The following is a 12,963-nucleotide window of genomic DNA, read 5'->3' as shown; positions in this document are numbered from 1 at the left end:
CTTAGCTTTGGGGGCCTGAAATAGTCTGAATTGTCTCACTTATAGAAGGGTGATGGTTAGTAGTTGTGTTATTACAATCATTGCTATGATGGCAGGGGCAATATGTGGTACAAGCTACAGAGTCCTACTGAAGAGAGCCCTGGCACTTATTATTTTTACTAATTTAGCTATGCGAGATAGTAGAAAGGTCCAAAGTGTCAAAATTAGAAGCCATTTTATACCCTCTGGCTATAACTGGCTCCAACAGGTTGAACCCATGAAATTCATGTATTCTAACTTTGCAGTAAAGGGGATGGACATAATTTAGCAAGATATATGCACTAATAGTAGGCTTTGGGGCAGTGCCCCTACCTGCTGCTCTATTTTCTTCAAGCTTCCAAAATAAAATGTAATACATTGCGTGAATTATATAAACATATATATATATATATATATATATATATATATATATATATATATATATATATATATATATATATATATATATATATACATATGCACCAAGTATTTCTGGAATACAGGAAATCTCTTGTTTTGGTTCAGTTTGAAAAGGTCTTCTTCGTCTACCCATGCTGCTTTTAATAGAACAATTAGATTGTTTATGCATTTTTCTTAGGGATGGACATATAGCTTAGCACGTCATCCTTGCTCTTACAATATATCCATCTAGAGAATTCACTTGGCAGATGTTTTTTGTTTCACTTGGCAGAAAAAATTTCTTTCTTGGATTTTCTCATGTGTTCTATAATTGGCCTGTCATGCCAGACATGATCAGCACAAAGCTGTCCACTGGAATTCAGCTGAATCAAACTTAATCAAAGGTCTCTGATCTCCTGGGAGCCTAATAGGAAGCTAAGTCTACAAGTGCATTCCAGGTTCTTGACATCAACATTCATTTTAGTAGAGGAGGTTGGGTTTGACATAAAGTCAATGACACAATTACTCGAAACATTGATGGCGTTTGAGAAACATCGAAGTAAATTGTCACTCTCCATCCATCAAAGTAGAGAGTAATGCTTAAACTCTCAGAAATGTTTCCTTACTAAAATTAAAAACATTAAACCATTGGAAATCAGTTATAACCTAACCATTCGGAGTTCTCAGATTTTCATATTGTGTTTTATAAATTATTTCAAGCACCCTTTCACCCAGCATTGGTTCCTTGAAAGCCATCTTTGAAATTGTCTGCTTCTTTTACTTACAAATAAACAAGAGCAACACCAGCACTCTATAGACGCCAGTCCCTGTTTATGGTGAGGTAATCCTCTGAGAATATGTTGCACATTAATCAATGTCTTATCACCCTCCAAAAGCTTACCACATGACCCCAGTTCCACAGAAATATGGCTAAAGGAAAAAATGAAAATACTCCCCAGTTCCATTCCATCATTCTCAGTACCAGCTGCTAAGAGGCAAGGGCAATCCCAGCTATTCTTCCAACCAGGGTCAGGTAGGTAAGGCAGGCATTTGGGCAATGGGTCAGTGCCCAAGATCCAGCTGAAGGCTGCTTTTTTGTCCAGCGTGGTAACTGATATGGGCTGTGTCTGTGCCGATCACATGCTGCTATCGGCCCAGTGGGGCATGAGTGGCCCTTCTGGTGGCAGATTAGCCTCAATTACCTCCCTTTTACCAAAAGGGCAGAGGCGTTATTCCCATTCTCTCGCTGGGCCAGCCCATTAATGTTTGCAGATTGAGCAGGCGCAGGGGGCCTTACTTATATTCAGGTGTGGTTCACCCTTGTGAACTAATCCGTGCACAAAGAGACCTGGGAATATATGAATTTATTTTTTATCTTAGTGAAGTTAAGAAGCCATGCCTCTTTTATAGAACCCCCTTCTTCTTTTCATAACACTTAAAACACTGAGGCAGAAAAGACACCATCCGCAAATGCGAGCTACTTTTTTATAGGGTGCCGGGCAAATTTTTTATCCCAATCCAACCCTACTTCCAGCATTTGGCTTTAGGCCTCCAAAATACATCACACATTCTCGGAGCCACTAAAAACCTGATTCAGGCACAGTTTGCATCCGGATCAGAAAGAAATATGGGCAGAAGTACCACACATTTCCCCAGCACATATTTTGGAAGTTAAAACTTGGTTGAATGTATACAGTGAAAGGAGCATGCTCGCAAGAGGGGTTAAATGCAGAATTGCCAACACCAGGCGTTTCTGGGTTGGACTGGCAGTTCACACGAATATTTTTCTTTAAACGTGATGGCCATATATCACTGCCAAATAAATATAGTATTTTTTAACAAAAATGGCTTCTTTGTGATTAAGAGAAATCTAGGCACTGTAAATCAAAAGCATCATTTAAGTATATTTTTGTTTTGCACATGTTATCTAACGTGAGGTGCAGGATTTCAGTCTCATTTTAATTTAAAATGTGTTATTGTGGATGATGGAGTGGTAACACGCTGATGGTGTTCATTGATTTTTAGTGTAGATTGTTTTCTTCTCAGGGTTCTAAATAAATGGATTTTGTGTGGGTTGCACCAATGTTCTAGGGGCAAAGGACAACTCGGCGTAACAGAAATTGCATGAATGTATCCATCTCCTTTTGTATGGTTAGCAGAGACTGCAGGGACAACATTATTTACTTTTACTTTAACATTGATTAGTCTTTCTTGTCATACATCACACAGCTATTATTTCTTTGACCTGAGAGATCTCTTATGTGGATTACATCTTGCTTCTACGGATACAAAGATCTGTGAGAAAGTTGCTGTTCTTTAATATTAACATCTGTCTGTGGCAAGCAGATGATTATTGAACTGAGGTTTGCTGTGTGGGGTTCCTCACAGATCATTTTACCTTTTCTCTGTTGCTTCCATTCCCTTAGGGCCCGATGTAGGTAATCCCAGATTACCGATTCTTAAATACCGAATCATACCGATTCGGTATTTAACCGCATCGCTGCGGCGGTTATTTTTCAGCTACGCGGCTTTTTTCTAAAAGCCGCGTTAGATGACGAGCTCAGCTCGTCATCCGCACACGACCACTGTGGCTGATGGCGAGCTGAGCTCGTCATCAGCATTGAGGGGGTTAAGAACTGGCAATCGGGATGTAGGTAATTTTACCGATTTAATTACCGAATCGGTATGATTTGGTATTTACCGATTCGGTAATTATCATTCATTCCTATGGGCCTGGAGGCCCATAGGAATGAATTTCAATTAACGAATGGGTAAATACCGATTCGGTAATTGGGGGAAACATAGAAGGGTGGCAGGGTGTCATTTTGATACCCTGTTGCACTCCTCAATTGTGCATGGGTGCACATGTTGCAGACATACATGCCCTAAGGGCCCTTAGGGCATGTATGTCTGCAACATGGCACTGTTTTAAAAGCAAAAAGAAATGCTTTTTAAAGGGTTTTCATTATTTACCACCAACTTTTAGTTGGTGGTAAATAACGAAATCCTAAACCCCTGTAGCACTGATTACAGTGCTACCTACATGTCAAGATACAGATTCGGTAATTTTACAGAATCGGTATTTTACCGAATCGGTAAAATTACTGATTCGGTAAAATTACCGAATCTGTATCTTGACATGCCCCAACATCCCGAACTACAAATACCGGTCGGTAACGGCCGAAATCGGCCGTTACCGACCGGTATTTGCCTTCTTACATCTGGCCCTAAATCCTTGACTGTCCTTCTCTGTTTTCAATTCTTATCTTTTTTTTATGTCGTTCTATATTCCTGTACTTTTATGTTTATATAATTTCTATTTATTTCACTTTTTTTAATACTTCTGGGTTGGATAGTTTCACCTGTCATTTACCGCACTGAGAGATATCAAATCAGAACTGCCTTACTTACTTTCTCTTTTACTTGCTTTCCCCTAGTCTGTGTCTTTCTTCACCCATATCCTGGGACACACTTTCTATATCTATCACTCGCTTCACTTTTCACTGTCTTCTTTCATTTTTTGCCAGCTCTATACTTCCCTATTTTCTTCTATAACTGCTTATCCCCTTTCTCTACATCTGCCTCCTTGCACTACCGTGCTTCAGCATTTAATTTATTTTTTACAGCGGAGTACTTTTATTTATAATAAGAAAATAACAGAAAAAACGGAAAAAAACATCAGTGAGCCAAAACTGTAACAAAACATACGATGATTTATTTGCTGATTTACCATATGTGATCAATTAGAGATGAATAATTGTGTTCAAGAGTTTTAATAGTTGGGGGAATCAGATGTGGCATTAGCCTTCCTTGTCTTCTGAGCAGCAAAGAATATTGTGAAAGCTCTACCAGAGGCTTGAAAGGCATCCAAATTATAAATAATTTATGAGTTGGGAGCTTCACTAAACTAAAAATATTCTTTGACAAATACATTAAACTCAGTAATGAAGTTATTATCAGATAAAACATTAATATTAAATCTTCACATACCAGATTTCAGACCAATATCAGAAACACCCAAAGATCGTATAGCTGGAGCATGGTCAGAAAGGAAAATAAAGACTATTTAAGCAGAATGTAACAGCTCAATAAAGATTTAGAGGCTTATTACGATGTTGGTGGGAGAGATCGTCTTCTGCTCTGGACCAACCGTTCTCCGGTCAGAAGTTCCGACCACCTGATTACAATCGCATACTAACTTTTGCCTATGGGAGATTGTGTCACAACCAGCTGTAATACAGGCTCCTATAAAGAAATGGGTGTGGGTAAAACCCTGCACCCTGTGGCAAGCACCCCGCGGTCCTACCACACAGTGCACGGTTTTACAGGCGGGTGCCTTAGGTATCCCCTCGACCACCAACCATAGACCATGGAGGCAAAGGGGCCCAGCTAGGGGCCCCCAAAGTCGCTTTCTGACAGCCTTTCCGTGTTGGAAGGGCCGGCACGGAAGGGTTGTGGGAAACCAATATCGTAACGCCGTCCATAGGGATGACTGTGCAGTTCCGACTAGCTGGAAGACTCCGAGAGCTGGCTGGATCCGAGTCTGAATGACTGGCTGGTTTATGTTCCAACGGCCGACATCGTAATCAGGCAGTCGGACTGCAAACCGAATATGTCCGTGAGAAAGCTTCCTTCCAACTGAGGTCGAAAATCTTCTGACTAGCGGTCAGAGGCTTTCTGACCGACATGGCAATTGGCCCCTTAGTATCCCAGATATAATTGTGAGCTTGGAAATATCATTAACATTTTATAAGTAGCTCTACTATAAATTTATTGAGCAAACCTCCAATTTCCACCACTGTGTCAACGAATCTTTGCCAGCATATTAGAATAAACATCCTCTTCAGCATTTGATGTTCATTCAATAATAAGATGTTTCATTAAGTTTTAAAAGTTTATTTTCTCTTTAGGAGATTAGCCTGTGTTTTTGTCTTTTTTTTCAGATTAGTCAAATACATCCATTTACAGAAATCTCAAGAAAAGTTTGGTTAAAACAAGCAATCAAAATAACAGTGTGCCCCATAAAGGAATTAGTCCCTATCGTAATCTAAAGTACCTAACCTTTCCTAACAAGAACCCATAAAGAGTTCCTTTTGGAAAATAGGAAGACTAATTTTGAGCAAAAAACTAATAATTATGAAAAGGCTGAACTCACCATAAATAGTAGTTCTGGAAACTCAGCTAAGCTCCCTACCAGCTGCAGTAACACAGAATTACGAAATTACTCCCATTCTGCCGGCGGAATTTAAAATTCCGCCCACCCTAGTGTGATTACAGTAAACCAACCACATTCTTACAATCAATTGAAAATGAAAAGAAAGCATTCCCAACCGAATGTTGTTTTGATTTTACTGTTTCAGACTCATTACAATAAATGTTTTGCAGAAAAGTTATTATTTTATTGAACCTAGACAAATGCAAACATACCTTTTTTGTCTTTTAATGTGTGATTAATGCTATTTTGTTCAGTTTTCATGGGTACCCACATGTTCATTAACTGTTCTGTAGCGTAGCAAGTTCCCGCTTAAATTGATATATGTTCATTTGGAGATTCATAAAGTCCTTCCCAACATTGTTTTGCTCTGTGAATGAAAGAAGCATACTATGCAAAATTCTACGTATAGCTTAAATGTTTCAACCCATTAATGCACCTGGAGCCAATGTTTAAATGTGCCCCCATTCATTGATTATTACAGTTATCCTTGAGTGTCCCCAAATGTAAAAGCAATTACTTAAATGCTGAGAAGATTATTGTGAAAGTTTGACTTTTAGGTCCTCAAATATTACAAATGAAGAGAGACTCTTCATCAATGTATTTCCATTGCAAAAGAAAAGCCTAAAGCAAGGCCAAGAGAGATAGATCTAAGCCGAGTACAACATTGCCATTGAAATTTTAGTGTTGAACAATTGAGTGGTAAAATGATCAAAGGGTAGCAATTGCTAAATTAAGCACATCAAACATGAATCAGCATCTAGCCATGGAGCCAACCAATCTGCCTGGAAGGTTGAAGTACAATATCCTCAATAAGTTGAAGACACAATATCCAACCTTTTGTAAGGGCTAGAAAACTTCACATGGAAGAGGCTGCCCCAAAATGAATCACAAACCACTGCATATTCTGAAAGACATATAAAAAATTGTATCAGTAAACGAGGCACATTGACTTTCAAAAATTACAAAATTATGTAAGTATTCGTATGAAATGCTGTAACCATTGGTCTCCGAAATTTCGAATTGAAGAAAATGAGAACTACAGAGTTACATTGTATTAACACTAGCCGGGAAACCCTTTTTGGATAGCTGTTGCGCTCTATAAGCCTAATAAATAAATAAATAAATAAATAACTAAATAGCCAGAAGTGCCAAGATGAAATGATGCTGTCTTTATTCTGTTAATGCCTAGAATTATCGTGTCCTTTTACAAGCAGCCCAGTTTATTCTCAGGATGTTTATTTATTTAGTGTTTTTAAGCAGCGTTGCAATCCATTTGAGGTACCCCCAAGCAATTTGAGGTAGTCTCAGTGAATTATTTATCAAATAAAGTCAGTATTGGATAACAATTATATCACAAGATCTGTTATGTTGAAGCCTTCAGTTGAGCCTAAGTGTGGAAGAGGGTGGAGTGTCTGGTTTTAGAAATCTAACCGGCAGGCCCAGCTCTTAGAAAGCTAGTTGCAAATCTGAAAGAAAATATGATGTTTAAGAACTTCATAACTATCAGAAAGTCATTTTCCAGTCAGGTGCAATGGGAGTGAGTTCCAGTGGGATGATCCATGTGTATGTAGGGACCTTCCAGCTGTACAAGGGCATTAATTGAAGATTTTGAAAGTCCTATATTTACATAAAGAATTCAAATAATCAACCCTTGCATTGGCTAAGTCTTGGAATACTCAGACTCTGAAGTAGAATTAAATTCCATCTGGATATTTGGATGACCAAGGAGTTTATGATTCATACAGCAACCTTGAAAATCATATCTCTGACATCTTGTGACTAAGTAGCAGGTATGGTACCACCATAGCTTCAGCCTGCAGTAATATTTGTTCTGCAGAAGGAAAATTGCTCATGTATATACTATGGTAGTATATCCACACTACTATTTATTAATGCATTGTTGGTTAATATTACAATATGTGTTAGTAAATTGGTAGCAAGTAACATTCAACAAACAGTAATAAGTAACGCACATGTATCAGTGAACTACATTACCAATCTGTCATGATTAGTTGTAAATTCTGTTTTCATGTGCATTTCATCTAGACATGGCACCAGGTGTGCAGGTGAAATCGCCATGCAGGCAGATAACAAGAAATGTGGTGTTGGGGTCGCTTACAATGCCAAAGTTGGAGGTGAGAGATTATTGTGTAACATGTTTGTTATTGTGTCATAATTCTGAAAATATTTGCACAACATTTCTATGGAAGAGATATAGCTCTTCCCTATTATCTGTCAGTATCTGTTAATATCAGCCTGATCTTCATCCTTCATAATGGTGTATTTCTGGTGCATTTAAAAAGTGCATTTACGGTTGTACCAAAAACGAGAATCTACTTCATTTTGCCTCTACAGAAGTGGAGGAATTAAACGTTTTCTTAAAATGTTTAAATGTGAAAGAAATAAGCTAGCCTAGTATGAATTAATATTCTCACTTGTGACAAATGTTTTGATTATTTAAGCAGCCGGCATGTAACAAACGATTTTCAGAAATGAAAATGTTCAAAGAGACACTTAAATTATTTATGATATTGATTACTGTCAAAAATCACTCAATGGAACAGCTCTGTTTGCAAATCATACCCACGACAGAAAGACTAGAGAGAGGGCAAGCTGGAAAACATGCATTAGATGTCAGTTGAAACAGTTTGAAACAGTGGTTTATTTTTAGGGCTCCCAGTTTTATGGTATTTATTTTTTTAACATTTCCGTCAGTATTTATCCATATTTATATTTTGGCTTCGTATTGGTATTTATCTGTATTTATTTTGCGTGCAGGGAATAAATGGAGTCATAAAATTGTATATTTCCACATTTTCTAAATCCTCGAAGTGAACTCAGACACGGATGCCTGTCACATTTTAGCAAATTAAGCAGCCACATATAACAAAACTCTACACCCATTGGTTTATATTAGTGTTATACTACTAATGTATGTTAAATTATGCCTGTTGTTGAAGAAATCTGATCCTGTTTTGTGAGTTGCTCACAAAAAAGTACAAGTTTCAGTATTAGTCAGTTCTTACAAATAAATAAAAAAGGAAACACACTGTTTACTGTCTGTATTTATCTGTACAAATCTGTAAAAACAGATCTCTGCACCTTAATTATTATCTATGACATACTGTAAATCGTGTATAATTAAAAGAGTTCACATTTGTTTTAGCATGTCACTCAGAACAATTAAAGGATTGCTTTCCATTTTCAATAAAATGTGTTTTGCTGCATACAAAGTCATGGAAATATCAAAATGGGAATGCACCATCAATGCACAGAGCTGTGTTTCTGTGGATTGTAGACTATCCTTTCCTGCAACCAGGGCTTATTACCAATATACTTTACTGAGTGATCATTGATCGAATTGGTAACTACAGAGATCTGCTTGTTTTAAAGTCTTTCTTCTCTTTTTGTTGTGATCCTTTAATCCATCTTATCCTGCTCTTCAAAGTTATGCTAGAGTTAGTAAAATTTAAGCACAAGCTTACTTTGAATTTGTCAATCTGTAATCATTTTTAAAAACAGGAATCCGAATGTTGGATGGAATTGTGACAGATGCCATCGAAGCCGGCTCCATTGGTTTCAATCCGGAGCATGTGCATATTTACAGCGCAAGTTGGGGTCCAAATGATGATGGCAAAACTGTGGAGGGCCCAGGAAGGCTGGCCCAAAAGGCTTTTGAGTATGGAATCCATAAGGTAATCTCATCCACTTGTTGAGGTAAATGTGATTGAAGCTACATGCTCATTTACAATGTGCGACTAATGTTCTTTATCCACAAAATTATCTACTGAACGGTTGGAAAGAGAAACAGCTACAGTTAATACTTTTATTTAATAAGTCTGTGTATCATAATTTTTTGTTAATTGTGTTTTTGGAGAATTACCTATTGATTAAAGCTGAATGAATAGTGAGGTTACTTTTGAGGTTAGAGTGACTTTATTTTGAGATCGCTAGTCCACATCCAAACAAGAAAAATAAGCATATTCTTGGAAACTCTAGGCTCAGAGACAGCTAATTCCTTAATGTGATACTTCTTTCCCGACCCAGGAGGGCAAAAATCAGTGGCCCACAGCAAGACCTAACACATATGAACAGCCTTGATGCTAGTTTGTGAACCCCTGACAAGTTGACAAGAAAGTGCCTTGATACAACTGTCTTTTAGTGTGTGGAAATGCAGCCGACGATTGTTCAGTACAGTTAACGCTATCTAGTGCAACTACTGGACTTTGTGTACAACTTGAACTAAGATTAAAGGGTGAGCAAAACAGCAATTTTTCAATCAAATTCTTCAAAAATTATGAGAACATCTGGTAAATTAATTAATTGGTTACTTGCTTGATGTGAGGACATATTTCACATTCAAAAGAGCTGCAAAGTACCAGCAGAGGACTGGTTTGACCAAAAACTGTCTCACACAAGACATTTTCTGGGCAAACCAGTCTTTCATAGTGGTAAATTCTGCAAAAGTTCATCTCTGCACAATTCAAACATTTTGTGAATTTCATGAGGATAAAAAAAAACTTTCACCTATACCTTCTGCGAACTTACTCCTTTAAACATCTGTGCCAGTGTCTAAAGGTGACAAAGTTTAAGGTTTTCCACACCTTGTGCTTAGAAGTGTTTTTAGTGTAAAGCGCTAAATAAAATACTGTGATGGTCATGATCGGTGATATTTGTAAAGAATAACAAGCCATATGGATCATACGTTCAGTGGATATGTATCAATACTACCATTGATGGATGTCTTCTCCGTAGACCAATTTCTTACACGAATACCATTATTTTTGTTTTTTAGGGTCGTAATGGAAAAGGGTCCATCTTTGTCTGGGCATCTGGCAACGGCGGCCGGCAGGGTGACAACTGTGACTGCGATGGGTACACGGACAGTATCTACACCATCTCAATCAGCAGTGCCTCCCAGCAGGGCCTTTCTCCCTGGTATGCAGAGAAGTGCTCTTCTACGCTGGCAACTGCATACAGCAGTGGGGATTATACCGACCAAAGAATAGTAGGTTATTATTGAAATGGAATGAATTCCAAATTCTCTCCTCTGATCAGAAAGAAAAGAAAAGCATCTCTCCCATTTCTTTCCAGAACATAGCAATTACCATGTTGGAATAATTGGACAGTATGAATATCTCAGTGTTGTAAAATGTTTAGAGAGATGTCAATATGGTACCAAAAAAGTGGGGCGCCCAATAAAACAAAACATTTTCAGGAAGTCTAAGTATCTTACTTTTAGGGAGGAGGTGTTGAATCAGCAGTTCAGTGGCTGATGGGAAATCAATTTTGGCAGATAGGAAGAAAGACTCTATGAAGGAACTGACAGACGTACATGTTTGAACAGTTTCGTAAGCTTTAAAATTAGAACTTAAAACTAGTCTAACTGCCAAATTAAAAACTGTCTTTTTAAAAATAGATAAATGCCCTGAGCGGTTTTATGAAGGTACCACAGTTTACAATACTTGCATACATGAAAAACTGATACATTTATTAAAAACCCTACGTTGGAATATAAATAATTCAAAAGTGGATTGAGAAGTAAGTCGATCTGAACTAATATTTTACGTGTTCATAACTTCACATGTGCAAAAATGAATTCAAGAAGGACCTAAAAATTAGAACACACATAAATACTACTTTATGTATTCTTGTGACGTTTATTAGAGGTAGTTGAGGTAATCTGAGCACCTGAATCAGTTGGAAAAAGAACTGTACACCAGGCGTTAAAGGCCATTTAGCAAACGCAAACACTACTACTTTCAAAATCGAAGGATTTGTTTTAGAAATGGGATTTCTGGTTAGCTGAAGTATGCACTCCACTCTAGTCAAATAGATACACACTAAAACATAACATGTGCTCCCCTTCTGGCAGCTTGGCACACAGGAGTCAGGCTTATCTAAAGAGGATCTGTGCAAAGTATTTGTGCAATACACACATACATAATAACACAATGAACAGACCAGAAAAAGACTCCACACAGTTTAAAAAACTAGATCATTATATTCTGCACAAAACAAGCCCAAGACGTCAAAAATCCAATGTATAGAAGTTGAGATATTGAATTTTAAAGGAATAAATGCACTAAAGCACTTAAAAGCAAGTAGAGCTAAAAAGGTACCTTTAGGTTGCACTGGACCTGGACAAAGCTAAAATTCAGACCAACCTTGTGGAAGTGCAGGATGGTTGCAGGACCCACAGTGAACAAAGTACCTTTCGTGGTCCCAAGCAACGAAATGAGTCGATCTCCTCCATACAGTGAAGGCAATGTGTTGGTTCTCACTCACTGATTCAGGTCGATGTGCCGAAGTCGAGCCTTGCCGTCAGGACCTCGGATCGGAGCTGCGTTGTCCACAAACCTCGCAGTCAGGTTGATAAGTCGAAGTTGAGCCTCGTTGTCGAGACCTCGGATCTACGCTGCAACATCGTCGAACCTTGCAGTCAGGTCCTGCATCTTCATTGAGCTAGGCAGGGCTGTCTCCAGATCGGCACTGCATCGGCGTTGAAGGGCACTGCGTCAGTTATGATCAGTGCAGTGGTGACGATGTGTCTATTTTTAGGCAAAAGAGCTGCTAAACCCACATCTGAGGCCCACAACTGCAGAGTGCACATCAGGCAAGGGAGTCCAGCAACACCAGCAGGATTGCAAGAAGGCGTTTGTGTCCCTGAGTCTTCAGAAAACAGGAGCAAGTCAGCAAGCCCTTGGAGATCACTTGGAGGGAATGTCGAGTCCAGCTCTCCTGCAGAGTCAGATAGCAGCAGGCAGCAGGTCAATAAAAAGAAAAGCAGGCCTTCCAGATCAGCAGCCCAATTGAGTCATTTAAGCATCACAGCAGTTCTTCTGGCAGAGCTTCAGTTACAAGTCCAGTAGTGTTGGATTTAGGGGGACTTACACCCAATATAGCCTTTGATGAGGGGGTGACTTCAAAGCAGCTCTCTGAAGTGCACAAGTATCATTTCAACCCTGTCCAGTATGCCAGGCAATCTGTGAGGGGCAATCAGCAATTTGTGTGGGGACAGGACACTGTCTATTCAAGTGAAGGGTTAGCCCCTCCCTTCCATTCTGTCCAGGCAAGGTCATTAGAATGCAGATGTGTATAGACAGGTACCCAGACACACCTATCATTCCGGTGTTGTGGCTGTCCAGAGGGAATACATAAAGTGTTGTTGTCTCACACCCCAGACATGTATTGGATACTGGCTGTCAGGCACACAGAGCAGTAAGTACAGAGAAATATTCACTTTCTAAAAGTGTCTTTCTAAAACAGTTATGTGAAATTCAACTTCACCAGAAATGAGTATTTACAATTATCATTCCAAACATAGGAAA

General features: G+C 38.7%; 1 protein-coding gene across 2 annotated transcripts in view; it reads left to right on the top strand.

Annotated features, from left to right (window-relative positions):
- PCSK1 (proprotein convertase subtilisin/kexin type 1) overlaps window positions 1–12,963 on the top strand; it is a 245,307-nt gene that overhangs the window by 137,639 nt on the left and 94,705 nt on the right. For both annotated transcript variants that reach the window (XM_086960929.1, XM_086960930.1), the window contains exons 6-8: window positions 7,679–7,767; window positions 9,155–9,327; window positions 10,428–10,640. In XM_086960929.1, the coding sequence (XP_086817055.1) occupies window positions 7,679–7,767; window positions 9,155–9,327; window positions 10,428–10,640 (475 nt within the window). The remainder of the gene's footprint in view (window positions 1–7,678; window positions 7,768–9,154; window positions 9,328–10,427; window positions 10,641–12,963) is intronic.

This window comes from Lissotriton vulgaris, chromosome 3_1 (genome assembly GCF_964263255.1).
Source record: "Lissotriton vulgaris chromosome 3_1, aLisVul1.2, whole genome shotgun sequence".
Lineage (NCBI taxonomy): Eukaryota > Metazoa > Chordata > Amphibia > Caudata > Salamandridae > Lissotriton > Lissotriton vulgaris.
This window is presented reverse-complemented; position numbering and strand designations above follow the sequence as displayed.